The 17,358-nt window shown below is 42.9% G+C and overlaps 1 protein-coding gene across 2 annotated transcripts in view; it reads left to right on the top strand.

Annotated features, from left to right (window-relative positions):
• emid1 (EMI domain containing 1) overlaps positions 1–17,358 on the top strand; it is a 111,021-nt gene that overhangs the window by 77,825 nt on the left and 15,838 nt on the right. For both annotated transcript variants that reach the window (XM_058375016.1, XM_058375015.1), the window contains exons 9-10: positions 10,234–10,323; positions 13,068–13,157. In XM_058375016.1, coding sequence (XP_058230999.1) covers positions 10,234–10,323; positions 13,068–13,157 — 180 coding nt within the window. The remainder of the gene's footprint in view (positions 1–10,233; positions 10,324–13,067; positions 13,158–17,358) is intronic.

Genomic DNA, 17,358 nt, shown 5'->3' with positions numbered 1-17,358 from the left:
GACTCTGTGTGTACTGGTGTATGACTCTGTGTGTGTTGGTGTATGACTCTGTGTGTGTTGGTGTATGACTCTGTGTGTGCTGGTGTATGACTCTGTGTGTGTTGGTGTATGACTCTGTGTGTGTTGGTGTATGACTCTGTGTGTTGGTGTATGACTCTGTGTGTACTGGTGTATGACTCTGTGTGTTGGTGTATGACTGTGTGTGTTGGTGTATGACTCTGTGTGTGCTGGTGTATGACTCTGTGTGTGTTGGTGTATGACTCTGTGTGTTGGTGTATGACTCTGTGTGTGTTGGTGTATGACTCTGTGTGTGTTGGTGTATGACTCTGTGTGTGTTGGTGTATGACTCTGTGTGTTGGTGTATGACTCTGTGTGTGTTGGTGTATGACTCTGTGTGTGTTGGTGTATGACTCTGTGTGTGTTGGTGTATGACTCTGTGTGTTGGTGTATGACTCTGTGTGTGTTGGTGTATGACTCTGTGTGTTGGTGTATGACTCTGTGTGTGTTGGTGTATGACTCTGTGTGTGTTGGTGTATGACTCTGTGTGTGTTGGTGTATGACTCTGTGTGTTGGTGTATGACTCTGTGTGTGTTGGTGTATGACTCTGTGTGTGTTGGTGTATGACTCTGTGTGTTGGTGTATGACTCTGTGTGTTGGTGTATGACTCTGTGTGTGCTGGTGTATGACTCTGTGTGTGTTGGTGTATGACTCTGTGTGTGTTGGTGTATGACTCTGTGTGTGTTGGTGTATGACTCTGTGTGTGTTGGTGTATGACTCTGTGTGTGTTGGTGTATGACTCTGTGTGTGTTGGTGTATGACTCTGTGTGTTGGTGTATGACTCTGTGTGTGTTGGTGTATGACTCTGTGTGTGCTGGTGTATGACTCTGTGTGTACTGGTGTATGACTCTGTGTGTACTGGTGTATGACTCTGTGTGTGTTGGTGTATGACTCTGTGTGTGCTGGTGTATGACTCTGTGTGTGTTGGTGTATGACTCTGTGTGTGCTGGTGTATGACTCTGTGTGTGTTGGTGTATGACTCTGTGTGTGTTGGTGTATGACTCTGTGTGTTGGTGTATGACTCTGTGTGTGTTGGTGTATGACTCTGTGTGTGTTGGTGTATGACTCTGTGTGTGTTGGTGTATGACTCTGTGTGTGTTGGTGTATGACTCTGTGTGTGTTGGTGTATGACTCTGTGTGTGTTGGTGTATGACTCTGTGTGTTGGTGTATGACTCTGTGTGTGTTGGTGTATGACTCTGTGTGTGCTGGTGTATGACTCTGTGTGTTGGTGTATGACTCTGTGTGTGTTGGTGTATGACTCTGTGTGTGTTGGTGTATGACTCTGTGTGTGTTGGTGTATGACTCTGTGTGTTGGTGTATGACTCTGTGTGTGTTGGTGTATGACTCTGTGTGTGTTGGTGTATGACTCTGTGTGTGTTGGTGTATGACTCTGTGTGTGTTGGTGTATGACTCTGTGTGTGTTGGTGTATGACTCTGTGTGTGTTGGTGTATGACTCTGTGTGTTGGTGTATGACTCTGTGTGTGTTGGTGTATGACTCTGTGTGTGTTGGTGTATGACTCTGTGTGTGTTGGTGTATGACTCTGTGTGTGCTGGTGTATGACTCTGTGTGTGCTGGTGTATGACTCTGTGTGTGTTGGTGTATGACTCTGTGTGTGTTGGTGTATGACTCTGTGTGTGTTGGTGTATGACTCTGTGTGTTGGTGTATGACTCTGTGTGTGTTGGTGTATGACTCTGTGTGTGTTGGTGTATGACTCTGTGTGTGTTGGTGTATGACTCTGTGTGTGCTGGTGTATGACTCTGTGTGTGTTGGTGTATGACTCTGTGTGTGTTGGTGTATGACTCTGTGTGTTGGTGTATGACTCTGTGTGTGTTGGTGTATGACTCTGTGTGTGTTGGTGTATGACTCTGTGTGTGCTGGTGTATGACTCTGTGTGTGTTGGTGTATGACTCTGTGTGTGTTGGTGTATGACTCTGTGTGTGTTGGTGTATGACTCTGTGTGTGCTGGTGTATGACTCTGTGTGTGTTGGTGTATGACTCTGTGTGTGTTGGTGTATGACTCTGTGTGTTGGTGTATGACTCTGTGTGTGTTGGTGTATGACTCTGTGTGTGTTGGTGTATGACTCTGTGTGTGCTGGTGTATGACTCTGTGTGTGTTGGTGTATGACTCTGTGTGTGTTGGTGTATGACTCTGTGTGTGTTGGTGTATGACTCTGTGTGTGCTGGTGTATGACTCTGTGTGTGTTGGTGTATGACTCTGTGTGTGTTGGTGTATGACTCTGTGTGTTGGTGTATGACTCTGTGTGTGTTGGTGTATGACTCTGTGTGTTGGTGTATGACTCTGTGTGTGTTGGTGTATGACTCTGTGTGTGCTGGTGTATGACTCTGTGTGTGCTGGTGTATGACTCTGTGTGTGTTGGTGTATGACTCTGTGTGTGTTGGTGTATGACTCTGTGTGTTGGTGTATGACTCTGTGTGTGCTGGTGTATGACTCTGTGTGTGTTGGTGTATGACTCTGTGTGTGCTGGTGTATGACTCTGTGTGTGTTGGTGTATGACTCTGTGTGTGTTGGTGTATGACTCTGTGTGTTGGTGTATGACTCTGTGTGTGTTGGTGTATGACTCTGTGTGTGTTGGTGTATGACTCTGTGTGTGTTGGTGTATGACTCTGTGTGTGTTGGTGTATGACTCTGTGTGTTGGTGTATGACTCTGTGTGTGCTGGTGTATGACTCTGTGTGTGTTGGTGTATGACTCTGTGTGTGTTGGTGTATGACTCTGTGTGTGTTGGTGTATGACTCTGTGTGTGTTGGTGTATGACTCTGTGTGTTGGTGTATGACTCTGTGTGTGTTGGTGTATGACTCTGTGTGTGTTGGTGTATGACTCTGTGTGTGTTGGTGTATGACTCTGTGTGTGTTGGTGTATGACTCTGTGTGTTGGTGTATGACTCTGTGTGTGTTGGTGTATGACTCTGTGTGTGTTGGTGTATGACTCTGTGTGTTGGTGTATGACTCTGTGTGTGTTGGTGTATGACTCTGTGTGTGTTGGTGTATGACTCTGTGTGTTGGTGTATGACTCTGTGTGTGCTGGTGTATGACTCTGTGTGTGTTGGTGTATGACTCTGTGTGTGTTGGTGTATGACTCTGTGTGTGTTGGTGTATGACTCTGTGTGTGTTGGTGTATGACTCTGTGTGTGCTGGTGTATGACTCTGTGTGTGTTGGTGTATGACTCTGTGTGTGTTGGTGTATGACTCTGTGTGTGTTGGTGTATGACTCTGTGTGTGTTGGTGTATGACTCTGTGTGTGTTGGTGTATGACTGTGTGTGTTGGTGTATGACTCTGTGTGTGTTGGTGTATGACTCTGTGTGTGCTGGTGTATGACTCTGTGTGTGTTGGTGTATGACTCTGTGTGTGTTGGTGTATGACTCTGTGTGTGTTGGTGTATGACTCTGTGTGTGTTGGTGTATGACTCTGTGTGTTGGTGTATGACTCTGTGTGTGTTGGTGTATGACTCTGTGTGTGTTGGTGTATGACTCTGTGTGTGTTGGTGTATGACTCTGTGTGTTGGTGTATGACTCTGTGTGTGTTGGTGTATGACTCTGTGTGTGTTGGTGTATGACTCTGTGTGTGTTGGTGTATGACTCTGTGTGTGTTGGTGTATGACTCTGTGTGTGTTGGTGTATGACTCTGTGTGTGTTGGTGTATGACTCTGTGTGTGTTGGTGTATGACTCTGTGTGTGCTGGTGTATGACTCTGTGTGTGTTGGTGTATGACTCTGTGTGTGTTGGTGTATGACTCTGTGTGTGTTGGTGTATGACTCTGTGTGTGTTGGTGTATGACTCTGTGTGTGTTGGTGTATGACTCTGTGTGTGTTGGTGTATGACTCTGTGTGTGTTGGTGTATGACTCTGTGTGTGTTGGTGTATGACTCTGTGTGTGTTGGTGTATGACTCTGTGTGTGTTGGTGTATGACTCTGTGTGTGTTGGTGTATGACTCTGTGTGTGTTGGTGTATGACTCTGTGTGTTGGTGTATGACTCTGTGTGTGTTGGTGTATGACTCTGTGTGTGTTGGTGTATGACTCTGTGTGTGTTGGTGTATGACTCTGTGTGTGTTGGTGTATGACTCTGTGTGTTGGTGTATGACTCTGTGTGTGTTGGTGTATGACTCTGTGTGTGTTGGTGTATGACTCTGTGTGTGTTGGTGTATGACTCTGTGTGTGTTGGTGTATGACTCTGTGTGTGTTGGTGTATGACTCTGTGTGTGCTGGTGTATGACTCTGTGTGTGCTGGTGTATGACTCTGTGTGTGTTGGTGTATGACTCTGTGTGTGTTGGTGTATGACTCTGTGTGTGTTGGTGTATGACTCTGTGTGTGCTGGTGTATGACTCTGTGTGTGTTGGTGTATGACTCTGTGTGTGTTGGTGTATGACTCTGTGTGTGTTGGTGTATGACTCTGTGTGTGTTGGTGTATGACTCTGTGTGTGTTGGTGTATGACTCTGTGTGTGTTGGTGTATGACTCTGTGTGTGCTGGTGTATGACTCTGTGTGTGTTGGTGTATGACTCTGTGTGTGTTGGTGTATGACTCTGTGTGTTGGTGTATGACTCTGTGTGTGTTGGTGTATGACTCTGTGTGTGTTGGTGTATGACTCTGTGTGTGTTGGTGTATGACTCTGTGTGTGTTGGTGTATGACTCTGTGTGTGTTGGTGTATGACTCTGTGTGTGTTGGTGTATGACTCTGTGTGTGTTGGTGTATGACTCTGTGTGTGCTGGTGTATGACTCTGTGTGTGCTGGTGTATGACTCTGTGTGTGTTGGTGTATGACTCTGTGTGTGTTGGTGTATGACTCTGTGTGTGTTGGTGTATGACTCTGTGTGTGTTGGTGTATGACTCTGTGTGTTGGTGTATGACTCTGTGTGTGCTGGTGTATGACTCTGTGTGTTGGTGTATGACTCTGTGTGTTGGTGTATGACTCTGTGTGTGTTGGTGTATGACTCTGTGTGTGTTGGTGTATGACTCTGTGTGTTGGTGTATGACTCTGTGTGTGCTGGTGTATGACTCTGTGTGTGTTGGTGTATGACTCTGTGTGTGCTGGTGTATGACTCTGTGTGTGTTGGTGTATGACTCTGTGTGTGTTGGTGTATGACTCTGTGTGTGTTGGTGTATGACTCTGTGTGTGTTGGTGTATGACTGTGTGTGTTGGTGTATGACTCTGTGTGTGTTGGTGTATGACTCTGTGTGTGTTGGTGTATGACTCTGTGTGTGCTGGTGTATGACTCTGTGTGTGTTGGTGTATGACTGTGTGTGTTGGTGTATGACTCTGTGTGTGTTGGTGTATGACTCTGTGTGTGTTGGTGTATGACTCTGTGTGTGTTGGTGTATGACTCTGTGTGTGTTGGTGTATGACTCTGTGTGTGCTGGTGTATGACTCTGTGTGTGTTGGTGTATGACTCTGTGTGTTGGTGTATGACTCTGTGTGTGTTGGTGTATGACTCTGTGTGTGTTGGTGTATGACTCTGTGTGTTGGTGTATGACTCTGTGTGTGTTGGTGTATGACTCTGTGTGTGTTGGTGTATGACTCTGTGTGTGTTGGTGTATGACTCTGTGTGTTGGTGTATGACTCTGTGTGTGTTGGTGTATGACTCTGTGTGTGTTGGTGTATGACTCTGTGTGTTGGTGTATGACTCTGTGTGTGTTGGTGTATGACTCTGTGTGTGTTGGTGTATGACTCTGTGTGTGTTGGTGTATGACTCTGTGTGTTGGTGTATGACTCTGTGTGTGTTGGTGTATGACTCTGTGTGTGTTGGTGTATGACTCTGTGTGTGTTGGTGTATGACTCTGTGTGTGTTGGTGTATGACTCTGTGTGTGTTGGTGTATGACTCTGTGTGTGTTGGTGTATGACTCTGTGTGTGTTGGTGTATGACTCTGTGTGTGCTGGTGTATGACTCTGTGTGTTGGTGTATGACTCTGTGTGTGTTGGTGTATGACTCTGTGTGTTGGTGTATGACTCTGTGTGTGTTGGTGTATGACTCTGTGTGTGTTGGTGTATGACTCTGTGTGTGTTGGTGTATGACTCTGTGTGTGCTGGTGTATGACTCTGTGTGTGTTGGTGTATGACTGTGTGTGTTGGTGTATGACTCTGTGTGTTGGTGTATGACTCTGTGTGTGCTGGTGTATGACTCTGTGTGTGTTGGTGTATGACTCTGTGTGTGTTGGTGTATGACTCTGTGTGTGTTGGTGTATGACTCTGTGTGTGCTGGTGTATGACTCTGTGTGTGTTGGTGTATGACTCTGTGTGTGTTGGTGTATGACTCTGTGTGTGCTGGTGTATGACTCTGTGTGTGTTGGTGTATGACTGTGTGTGTTGGTGTATGACTCTGTGTGTGCTGGTGTATGACTCTGTGTGTGCTGGTGTATGACTCTGTGTGTGTTGGTGTATGACTCTATGTGTTGGTGTATGACTCTGTGTGTGTTGGTGTATGACTCTGTGTGTGCTGGTGTATGACTCTGTGTGTGTTGGTGTATGACTCTGTGTGTGTTGGTGTATGACTCTGTGTGTGCTGGTGTATGACTCTGTGTGTGTTGGTGTATGACTCTGTGTGTTGGTGTATGACTCTGTGTGTGTTGGTGTATGACTCTGTGTGTGTTGGTGTATGACTCTGTGTGTTGGTGTATGACTCTGTGTGTGCTGGTGTATGACTCTGTGTGTGTTGGTGTATGACTCTGTGTGTGTTGGTGTATGACTCTGTGTGTTGGTGTATGACTCTGTGTGTGTTGGTGTATGACTCTGTGTGTGTTGGTGTATGACTCTGTGTGTTGGTGTATGACTCTGTGTGTGTTGGTGTATGACTCTGTGTGTGTTGGTGTATGACTCTGTGTGTTGGTGTATGACTCTGTGTGTGTTGGTGTATGACTCTGTGTGTGTTGGTGTATGACTCTGTGTGTGTTGGTGTATGACTCTGTGTGTTGGTGTATGACTCTGTGTGTGTTGGTGTATGACTCTGTGTGTGTTGGTGTATGACTCTGTGTGTTGGTGTATGACTCTGTGTGTGTTGGTGTATGACTCTGTGTGTTGGTGTATGACTCTGTGTGTTGGTGTATGACTCTGTGTGTGTTGGTGTATGACTCTGTGTGTGTTGGTGTATGACTCTGTGTGTGTTGGTGTATGACTCTGTGTGTGTTGGTGTATGACTCTGTGTGTGTTGGTGTATGACTCTGTGTGTGCTGGTGTATGACTCTGTGTGTGTTGGTGTATGACTCTGTGTGTGTTGGTGTATGACTCTGTGTGTGTTGGTGTATGACTCTGTGTGTGTTGGTGTATGACTCTGTGTGTGCTGGTGTATGACTCTGTGTGTGTTGGTGTATGACTCTGTGTGTGCTGGTGTATGACTCTGTGTGTTGGTGTATGACTCTGTGTGTGCTGGTGTATGACTCTGTGTGTGTTGGTGTATGACTCTGTGTGTTGGTGTATGACTCTGTGTGTGTTGGTGTATGACTCTGTGTGTGTTGGTGTATGACTCTGTGTGTGCTGGTGTATGACTCTGTGTGTGTTGGTGTATGACTCTGTGTGTGTTGGTGTATGACTCTGTGTGTGCTGGTGTATGACTCTGTGTGTGTTGGTGTATGACTCTGTGTGTGTTGGTGTATGACTCTGTGTGTGTTGGTGTATGACTCTGTGTGTTGGTGTATGACTCTGTGTGTTGGTGTATGACTCTGTGTGTGTTGGTGTATGACTCTGTGTGTGTTGGTGTATGACTCTGTGTGTGTTGGTGTATGACTCTGTGTGTTGGTGTATGACTCTGTGTGTGTTGGTGTATGACTCTGTGTGTGTTGGTGTATGACTCTGTGTGTGTTGGTGTATGACTCTGTGTGTGCTGGTGTATGACTCTGTGTGTGTTGGTGTATGACTCTGTGTGTGTTGGTGTATGACTCTGTGTGTGTTGGTGTATGACTCTGTGTGTGTTGGTGTATGACTCTGTGTGTGTTGGTGTATGACTCTGTGTGTTGGTGTATGACTCTGTGTGTTGGTGTATGACTCTGTGTGTGTTGGTGTATGACTCTGTGTGTTGGTGTATGACTCTGTGTGTGTTGGTGTATGACTCTGTGTGTGTTGGTGTATGACTCTGTGTGTTGGTGTATGACTCTGTGTGTGTTGGTGTATGACTCTGTGTGTGTTGGTGTATGACTCTGTGTGTGTTGGTGTATGACTCTGTGTGTTGGTGTATGACTCTGTGTGTGTTGGTGTATGACTCTGTGTGTGTTGGTGTATGACTCTGTGTGTGTTGGTGTATGACTCTGTGTGTGTTGGTGTATGACTCTGTGTGTTGGTGTATGACTCTGTGTGTGTTGGTGTATGACTCTGTGTGTTGGTGTATGACTCTGTGTGTGTTGGTGTATGACTCTGTGTGTGTTGGTGTATGACTCTGTGTGTGTTGGTGTATGACTGTGTGTGTTGGTGTATGACTCTGTGTGTGTTGGTGTATGACTCTGTGTGTTGGTGTATGACTCTGTGTGTGTTGGTGTATGACTCTGTGTGTGTTGGTGTATGACTCTGTGTGTGTTGGTGTATGACTCTGTGTGTGTTGGTGTATGACTCTGTGTGTTGGTGTATGACTCTGTGTGTGTTGGTGTATGACTCTGTGTGTTGGTGTATGACTCTGTGTGTGTTGGTGTATGACTCTGTGTGTGTTGGTGTATGACTCTGTGTGTGTTGGTGTATGACTCTGTGTGTGTTGGTGTATGACTCTGTGTGTGTTGGTGTATGACTCTGTGTGTGTTGGTGTATGACTGTGTGTTGGTGTATGACTCTGTGTGTGTTGGTGTATGACTCTGTGTGTGTTGGTGTATGACTCTGTGTGTGTTGGTGTATGACTCTGTGTGTGTTGGTGTATGACTGTGTGTGTACTGGTGTATGACTCTGTGTGTGTTGGTGTATGACTCTGTGTGTGTTGGTGTATGACTCTGTGTGTGTTGGTGTATGACTCTGTGTGTTGGTGTATGACTCTGTGTGTGTTGGTGTATGACTCTGTGTGTGTTGGTGTATGACTCTGTGTGTGTTGGTGTATGACTCTGTGTGTGTTGGTGTATGACTCTGTGTGTGTTGGTGTATGACTCTGTGTGTGTTGGTGTATGACTCTGTGTGTGCTGGTGTATGACTCTGTGTGTACTGGTGTATGACTCTGTGTGTGTTGGTGTATGACTCTGTGTGTGTTGGTGTATGACTCTGTGTGTGTTGGTGTATGACTCTGTGTGTGTTGGTGTATGACTCTGTGTGTGTTGGTGTATGACTCTGTGTGTGTTGGTGTATGACTCTGTGTGTTGGTGTATGACTCTGTGTGTGTTGGTGTATGACTCTGTGTGTGTTGGTGTATGACTCTGTGTGTGCTGGTGTATGACTCAGAGGAACCCCGAGGAACAACAGGAACGAGTGACAGGGAAAAACAACTGAGAGAAAAGAAAGAGTGACAGGAAAATGAACAGTGAGAGGACAAGAAAGAGTGAGAGGAAAGAAAGAAGTGAGAGGAAAAGAAGGAGGGAAGCAGGTGAAAAGAAAAGGAGTGAACATTTTCCCCTCGTCTACTTCTGTCATTCACTCTGTCCATTATTCCCTTCCAACTATCAGTATAAACAGCTGTACACTCACACACTCTCTCTCTCTCTCTCTCTCTGTCTCTCACACTCTCACTCTCTCTCTCTCTCTTTCTGTCTCTCACTCTCTCTCTCTCTCTCTCTCTTACACACACACAGGTTGTTTAGTTTATTACCCACTAATGTGCTCAGACTTTAGCACAGTTTATTTGACTTTTTCCTGTAAGAGCTGGGCACACAGTCATCTGTCTCACACACACACACACTCTCTCTCTCTCTCTCTCTCTCTCTCTCTCTCTCTCTCTCTCTCTCTCTGTGGTGAGGAGATAAGGGAGGATAAAGGACACAGTGAAGTGTCTCATGTTTCTTCTGGCCTCTGTGAGAAGAACAGCGCCTTATGATTGTGTACTCATGAGAGAAAGGCACAGAGAGGGATTGTACTCATGAGAGAGAGAGAGAGCAAGAGAGAGAGACACATTGGGAGGAGGGGGTATAGAGACGTGTTCTCTCTGATTCCTGTCTGCTCTCCTCTTTATTACAGGCTTTCTCTCAGTAGTGAAGCTCTGGTGATGGTGAGTCTCAGCATGATGGTAACTTGGATGTTTCTCTCTGCTCCTTTTCTCTGCAGGTCCTCAAGGCCCACCAGGTCTTCCAGGAGAGAGAGGTTTACCTGGACCTCCAGGACCTCCCGGACCTCCAGCCTCTGGCTCTGAAGACAGTGAGACAGCACTCACGTCTCTTTTCGTCTCCTCACGTCTCCTCACGTCTCCTCACGTCTCCTCTCGTCTCCTCACGTTTCCTCACGTCTCCTCTCGTGTCCTGTCATCTCCTCTCATCTCCTCACATCTCCTCTGATCTCCTCACGTCTCCTCACGTCTCATCATGTCCGCTCGTTTCCACACGTCACAATGTCCTTCACAGTGAATACTTATTCATTCTCACGTACATTCACACATACAACATCCTCCTACATTAATTTATTCCTCCCTCTTTCTTTCTTTCTTTCTTTCTTTCTTTCTTTCTTTCTTTCTTTCTTTCTTTCTTTCTTGTATCCGTTGTCTTGGTTTGTCTTTGGTCTTCTTCTTTCTCTTCTTCCTTTTACTTTACTTTCTTATGCTTTTTTCTTATCCTTCTTATTGCCCTCTATTCCCTCCTCTTCTTTCTCTTCTGCCTCACAGCTTTCTTTCTTTCTTTCTTTCTTTCTTTCTTTCTTTCTTTCTTTCTTTCTTTCTTTCTTTCTTTCTTTCTTTCTTTCTTTCTTTGTGTGTACTTCCTTCTTACATCTAATATAACCCTGATCAAGGATGCCAATACATTTCTAAAGAAGATGAAGAAGAAAAGTAAATTAAAAATAAAAATAATCTTCCTCATCCTCATCCTCATCTTCATCGATGGTGCTGTAGGTTCTGTAAAGTACAAACCTGCTCTCTGTCTCCAGATCTGTGGAGACTGATTTCTCACACCTTTATAATCAGCTGTAATCGGAGGTGTGAGGAGCGACGGGGCTGTAATACACATCCAGATGGATTACTGTTCCCCGTGTGAACACACACACACACACACACACACAGATTCTGTAGCTATAACACATCCATCATCATCACCTTCATCGTCTTCATCTTCTTCATCACCATCTTCTTCTTCTTTATCAAAAATGATTATTCTGATGATCCGAACGTTCGGAGATGATGAGATTTAGAAAATAAGATAAAGCTTCATGTCCCGGAATGTGGACAAGGGATGGATAGAGAGACGGAGAGACAGCGGGGGAGGGGAGGGGCAGGGAGGGTGAGACAGGCTAGACACTAACAGCCCCACACTGGGGGAAAACAGACCTGTCTGTCTGACATGTGATGCTGATGTCACTCAACCACTTCCAGATGTGCAGAGACTGAAAGAGCAGGGTGGAGTAATGGTGTGTGTGTGTATGTGTGTGTGTGTGTGTGTGTGTATGTGTGTGTGTGTGGCACTGTTCCAGGAAGGGTGGTTATATACCCCGGGTAGAAAGGTTTTTTTTTTCAGATTTATTTTCTCTGGTCTGGATTTATTGAATAACCAGATCTCTAACATGCATGTTGTTCTGATTTCATCGAATCGGATCAGATCAGATTCTTTTTTATCGTTTATCAGATCGCTCCGGATCCTAAACACCGGCTCTGTGACTCTGATATTCTGATAGAGATTACTGATAACATGATGATGTAGTTAGGGATCATGTTCAAAGTGACACCTCAGGTTGTAGTTAGGGATTAACATTAACATTTAAGACAAGTCCAAAATATTATCTATTATTAACTATTAAAGTAAATAACAGAACATAATAAAGCAGGTGTGTTCACATAAAATATCAGACTACAGACCAGTGCTGGAACACAAAGACGATTCAGACAGAGAGGAAAAGGTAGGTTTAGTGTGTGAATGGAATTCTTCTCTCTGATTGGACGAGACATGGGTCACTCAGGATCTACAGGAAGTCCAGCAGTAGCTGCAGCAGTAGAAAGTGGATTGGTGTGTGTATGAACACAGCTCTGCTCTTATAGCGCTCCTTACATCCTTTAATCTGGAATAGTTTGGTCTTCCGGAACATTCCTGCGTTCTTCAGGTGTGTTTTTAGAGATAAACTAATCTTTACTCCATGATACACTATCAGTATATCCAACATCACACTGACCATATGAATGTCCTTCACCACAGTAGAGCTGAATGAACTCCATTTTCTTATCAAGATAAATATATATTTATTTTCTTTAAAATATGGGGGAAACAGTTTAAAGTGAATGCAGAACTCCACACATGTACAGGAAATAAAGTTATACACAATTTCCTACTTCCTGTAGATCCTGAGTGACCCATGTCTGTACACACTATACCTCCCTTTCCCACTCTGTCTGATTCGTCCTCGTGTTCTCTGATTTGTTATCGTGTTCTCAGACACCGCAGTGAAGAGACTAGAGACGGTGTCTAACACGGTGGTGAGAACATGGCCTGGTTCAGGAGAAACCACTGGAAACATATATCTGAGTTTTAACATCATCACATGGAGTCAATAAAATAATGATCTGAATCAACAGAGTCGAATTTTTAAACAATCAAATCTTAATGCAAACATTTCACACTGACATTACAAAACATTCCCAGATGTGTTCGGTGTATAATTAATGATCTAACAGAGCTGTGTGTGTGTGTGTGTCAGAATAAACCCAAAGTTTTTTTAAATATTTGTATTATGATCAAATTAAATAATCAGAATTAAACACGGTGCCGTTGTTTCCTGTCTGTAAAAGACGTGTGTTTGGTGTCAGAGTAGCTCCACCTACAGGACAGAGGCAGTACTGACCCTCCCATCTGACCACATGCTGATCCTGGGCTTCATGCAGAGCCAGAGATGAGCTGAAGCATAGATCTGACCGGTCCTGATCTCTAACACTCACTGTGTGTGTGTGTGTGTGTGTGTATTTACAGGTGAGAAGAAAAACCTGCTGCTCTCCAACAGTTTCCCAGACCCTCGAGTGGCTCCTGCTCAGGGGCCTCAGGGGCCTCCGGGACCCATAGGTCAGTTCTGTTACACACACACACACACACACACACACCACTAACACACTGTAGTTTGGTCCACAGTGAAAAAGTGGGATCAGATTCTGTAGCTGGTCCTGTAGCTCCACATCTATCATCTTCTTCATCACCATCTTCTTCATCACACACAAACAAACAAACAAACAGTGTGACCTGTATCCTAGCGTGAATAACAGAACCTACACCGAATCAGGTCCAGTTTTAAGATCATCACCAACATGTGTGACTTTCCTCATGAGCTCAGAATGTTCTAGGATGCCGAGAAACTCTCTGGCTACGCTGTAGATGCAAAAGTGACCAGTTTTGTAGTTAATGGTGTGTGTGTGTGTGTTTGCGATTTAGTGATGCTTTTATTCCTCTTCATGGACTTATTTTAATTCATATTTAAACATCTAGATCACTGAGGTCTCAATGTGAAGATCAGAGATTTGGATCAGAGATTTGTGGAAAGCTCGCGTTCTGAATAAATCTTCGGCAGGGTTCGCTTCTCTTTCAGACGAAACGTCACTTCCCTCGTAAATCCTAAAGAACTCCCTGTTGATTTGATTCATTTAGTTTATTCATATTTAGCTATGTTCACTACACATGCTCACTATGTAGGGTATAAGGAGGCGTGAGAGTGTTATGAGCCCTACGTAGTGATGTGAGTGTTAGTGTGAATACAAATCGTCCAAAACACCGCTTCATTCCACAATCCAAATACTCCATTATTTAGCGTCCCTGACACGGTGGGCGGGGCCTCTTCCTCATGACTCCACCTCCATCCGTGAAGCACCTGATGGTTTCATGAGGATGAAAATCTCACCACCGTCATCTGAGGGAAGATCTTTACAAAGAACAGAGTTTTGTCTCTTGTTCCTGAGACTAGATGAAAAGATTGTGTTGTTGTTGTTGTTGTTGTTGTTGTTGTTGTTTAGCTCAAATGCTTTGCAGTAACAGTTTGAGGAATATTTGATGCGTATAATTAAACACACACTCTGTCGTGAGAGAACGAGGCCTTGTCCTATTACAAGAGCCGGCCCTGTGTGTGTGTGTGTGTCCATGCTGTGCACTAAACACACACATATTCTAAGGTTTCATGCGCCGCAGTAACAGCGCTGGACGTCACACGCCGGAATCTGTGCCAAAAACTAAAGCAATCTGAATCGGATGGTTCAGTAATGAGTTCTGCTCGGTACCAGCTGTCCCGGTCTCACATGACTGTCCGAGTGAATCACATCCAGCTGAGCAGAGCCAGATGTTCCTGCCCCGGTGATGAAGGACAGCAGATCCAGCTCTGGTCCTCTTGATAAACGGCTTTATTATATCGAGGAAGTGCGCTGCCGTGGCCGTGGCTCTGCTTCACTAAGATCAGGAAGATCTCCTCAGACTTCTGGAAATAATCTCCCTCTGATCCTGTCCTGAGTCTCACTGCAGCTCCAGTGCCGTCTGCAGAGATACCCACAAATAAATATTCCTTCTTTAAAACAGATTCTAACAAACACAGTCCTGATCTCTACAGTGGACCATTTCAACCATGTTCCTTCTCTCGCAAAAATCCTGTCTTAACAAGAGAACGGAAGGAAGACGTCTAGATTAGGAGATTATTCTAAGATTACAGGAAACTACAGAGATTATTAAAGATAATTCTAGACATTTTTAATTCTTTCCAGATTTATCTGTTTTGTTTTGTTTTGTTTTGTTTTTTTGTAGAAATTTACGCTTAACATGAGCAGGACTGAATTTCTGGACTGAAAGAAAAAATTTTATTTGAAATCTTATTTAAGTAATGATGTCACATCACAGGGGTTATCTTCATTTTTGGACCTGAAATTCGTTTCCTGTTCACTAAACACGCCCACTGTGTAGGGTACAGCATCAGCATGACTTAGTGCAGTTATTCACCCTACATAGTGCACTATTCTGAGATCCTTCCTCAGAAATGTGTTGTGTTTTAAAGCAAAGCTTCCGTTTTTGAAGTTTAAGTATCATTAAGCTAAGGGCAAAATTATATAGAATACATACATATATATATTTAACAGAGTGACTGATATAAATAAAGTGCAGATGTTTATGTAATTAGTGCAGTGTGTGCTGCAGAAACATCTGGCTCAGGTGTTCAGAGCTGTGTGTAAAAGTCTAAAGTTCTAGTTTTAATTCAGACACATCAGATGTTTGACTCCTGGACCTTCTCAGAATCAGGAGGATAATAAAAAGATGTGATGTAATATTTTACAGAAACACGTCCTGAAGTTTGTGAAATTTGTGAAAAAGGATATTTCTGACCGAGATGTCAGACATAAAAAAAATAAAATCCGATCCCTGATCATTGCCCAGCGTTTCAGTTTCAGAGTCCAGCTGATTTCGAGCTCTGCAGGAACGTGACAGAACTGAACATGAACCACTCCATCATCTGTGTTTACAATGAACATAAAGAAAATAAAGAGTCATAAACTCCGGTATGAACCGGTTTCTCACGCTCTCACCCTCTTGGAAACCTAGGTTCACATCACTCTAATGATAAACAAACACAACCACTTCCACAGAGGACGGAGAAAATCCTCAGCACTTTATAAATAATGTGGAAATCTGACCAACTTGAGCCAGAAACCCTGTGTGACTGAAACACACACACACTCCCACACACACACACACTCCCACACACACACAGAGATATAACTCCACGTTTATCTCATATCTTGAGACGTCGTGTTCAGATCAGACCACAGCGGGGTTTAATTCTCCAGGCTGATCGGACAGACGTTTATATTAATGCCTTAATGACTCTCCTACATTACTTTAACATTTTATGTACTTACAAATAAGGTCATAATAATAATAATAATAAGAGGGATCATAAAAAGTGCATTTTGTTGTTTATTAAGTGAATAAATTTATTTTTACATGTCAGATAAAACAATAAAGCTGAATTTATACAAATGAACCAGTTTAAAAGTAATTCTAAAAAGTTTGTTTTTAATTGTCATAATAATCCTGTTAAAATAAATTAATAATTAAAGCAAATAAGTACAATTATAATTATTTTATTTTCAAAATATTACCACTCTATTGTTTTTTATTTATACATAATATTTACATTGGTTTGTTTGTTTGTTTGTTTATTCAGCAAAATCTTTTTTCGCTGAAATATTAGTTTTATTCTCCATTTTATTTTTTAATGTCGTTTGATTTTTTTCTTGATACTTTATTCTTGAAGTAAAGAAAAGGAAAATTTTATCAAAAATTATTATTTATTTTTTATTTAGTTTTTTGAACGTTCTGAATCGGCTCTCAGCTTTATTTACAAATTATTACGATTTTATTAGTGACTTTATTCTTCAAATTATTAATTATTATTATTATTTTTATAGCAACTTTATTTTTTAAACCTTGTACTCGAAAAATATCAGGATCCACACCCGGATTTCTCAAAAAATGCTTCTTATTTATTTACATCATTGTCCAGTTTAATTATAAAAAATAAATGTGCAACATTTTAAGAAATCAAGTTTAAATTTTAATATGAAGATTTTTTCAAAAAGTAGAAATGTTCTGAAACAAAAATCACAATATATACAGAATAAAAATTAAAAATAAATGTTCATATTTTTCTCAATTTATTATTATTGTCATTCTCACAACTTTAAAATCTAATCTTTGAAATGTTATAAATTTATTACCCAAAATGGATTTTTTTAAATTGCGTTTTTTGATCCTAAACAAATCTTTTTATTTTCCCTTACATTTTGTCGTTGTTGTAATTTTTCCCACACGTTGTCCGTCTCAGGAGGAATCTATCTCATTGATTTATCTGTTAGATAAACATCTTTATTTAAATAAAATCTGTATTAATTAAGAGAATTCGAGCCAAGTTTACAATAAAGAAGAGAAATAGTTGAAAGGTTGATGAAGAAGAGGAAGAAGAAGTAGAGGAGGCGGTCTCTCATCACGTCTCTCCAGCTGGCCTTCCATCCTCTGAGAATAAACTTGGGAGAAGTTTTATCAGTGTTTCAGGCAGTAGAAGTCGATAATAAGTCAGGCGTGGGTTTTTATTAGTGAATAAAGAGAGGGTGAGCTCAGTGACGGGGCGTGATTCAGCGCCCAGGGCTTTATAAACGCCGTATCAGACATCTCGCGCGGTTTCCGGCTTATCTGTCGGTTTGCTAACGTGTGTCTCATGGCCGTAAAATTCCGTTATGAA

This window comes from Hemibagrus wyckioides, linkage group LG22 (genome assembly GCF_019097595.1).
Source record: "Hemibagrus wyckioides isolate EC202008001 linkage group LG22, SWU_Hwy_1.0, whole genome shotgun sequence".
NCBI classification, from domain to species: domain Eukaryota; kingdom Metazoa; phylum Chordata; class Actinopteri; order Siluriformes; family Bagridae; genus Hemibagrus; species Hemibagrus wyckioides.
Note: the sequence above shows the minus strand (reverse complement) of the source record. Positions and strands in the feature narration are given on the sequence as shown.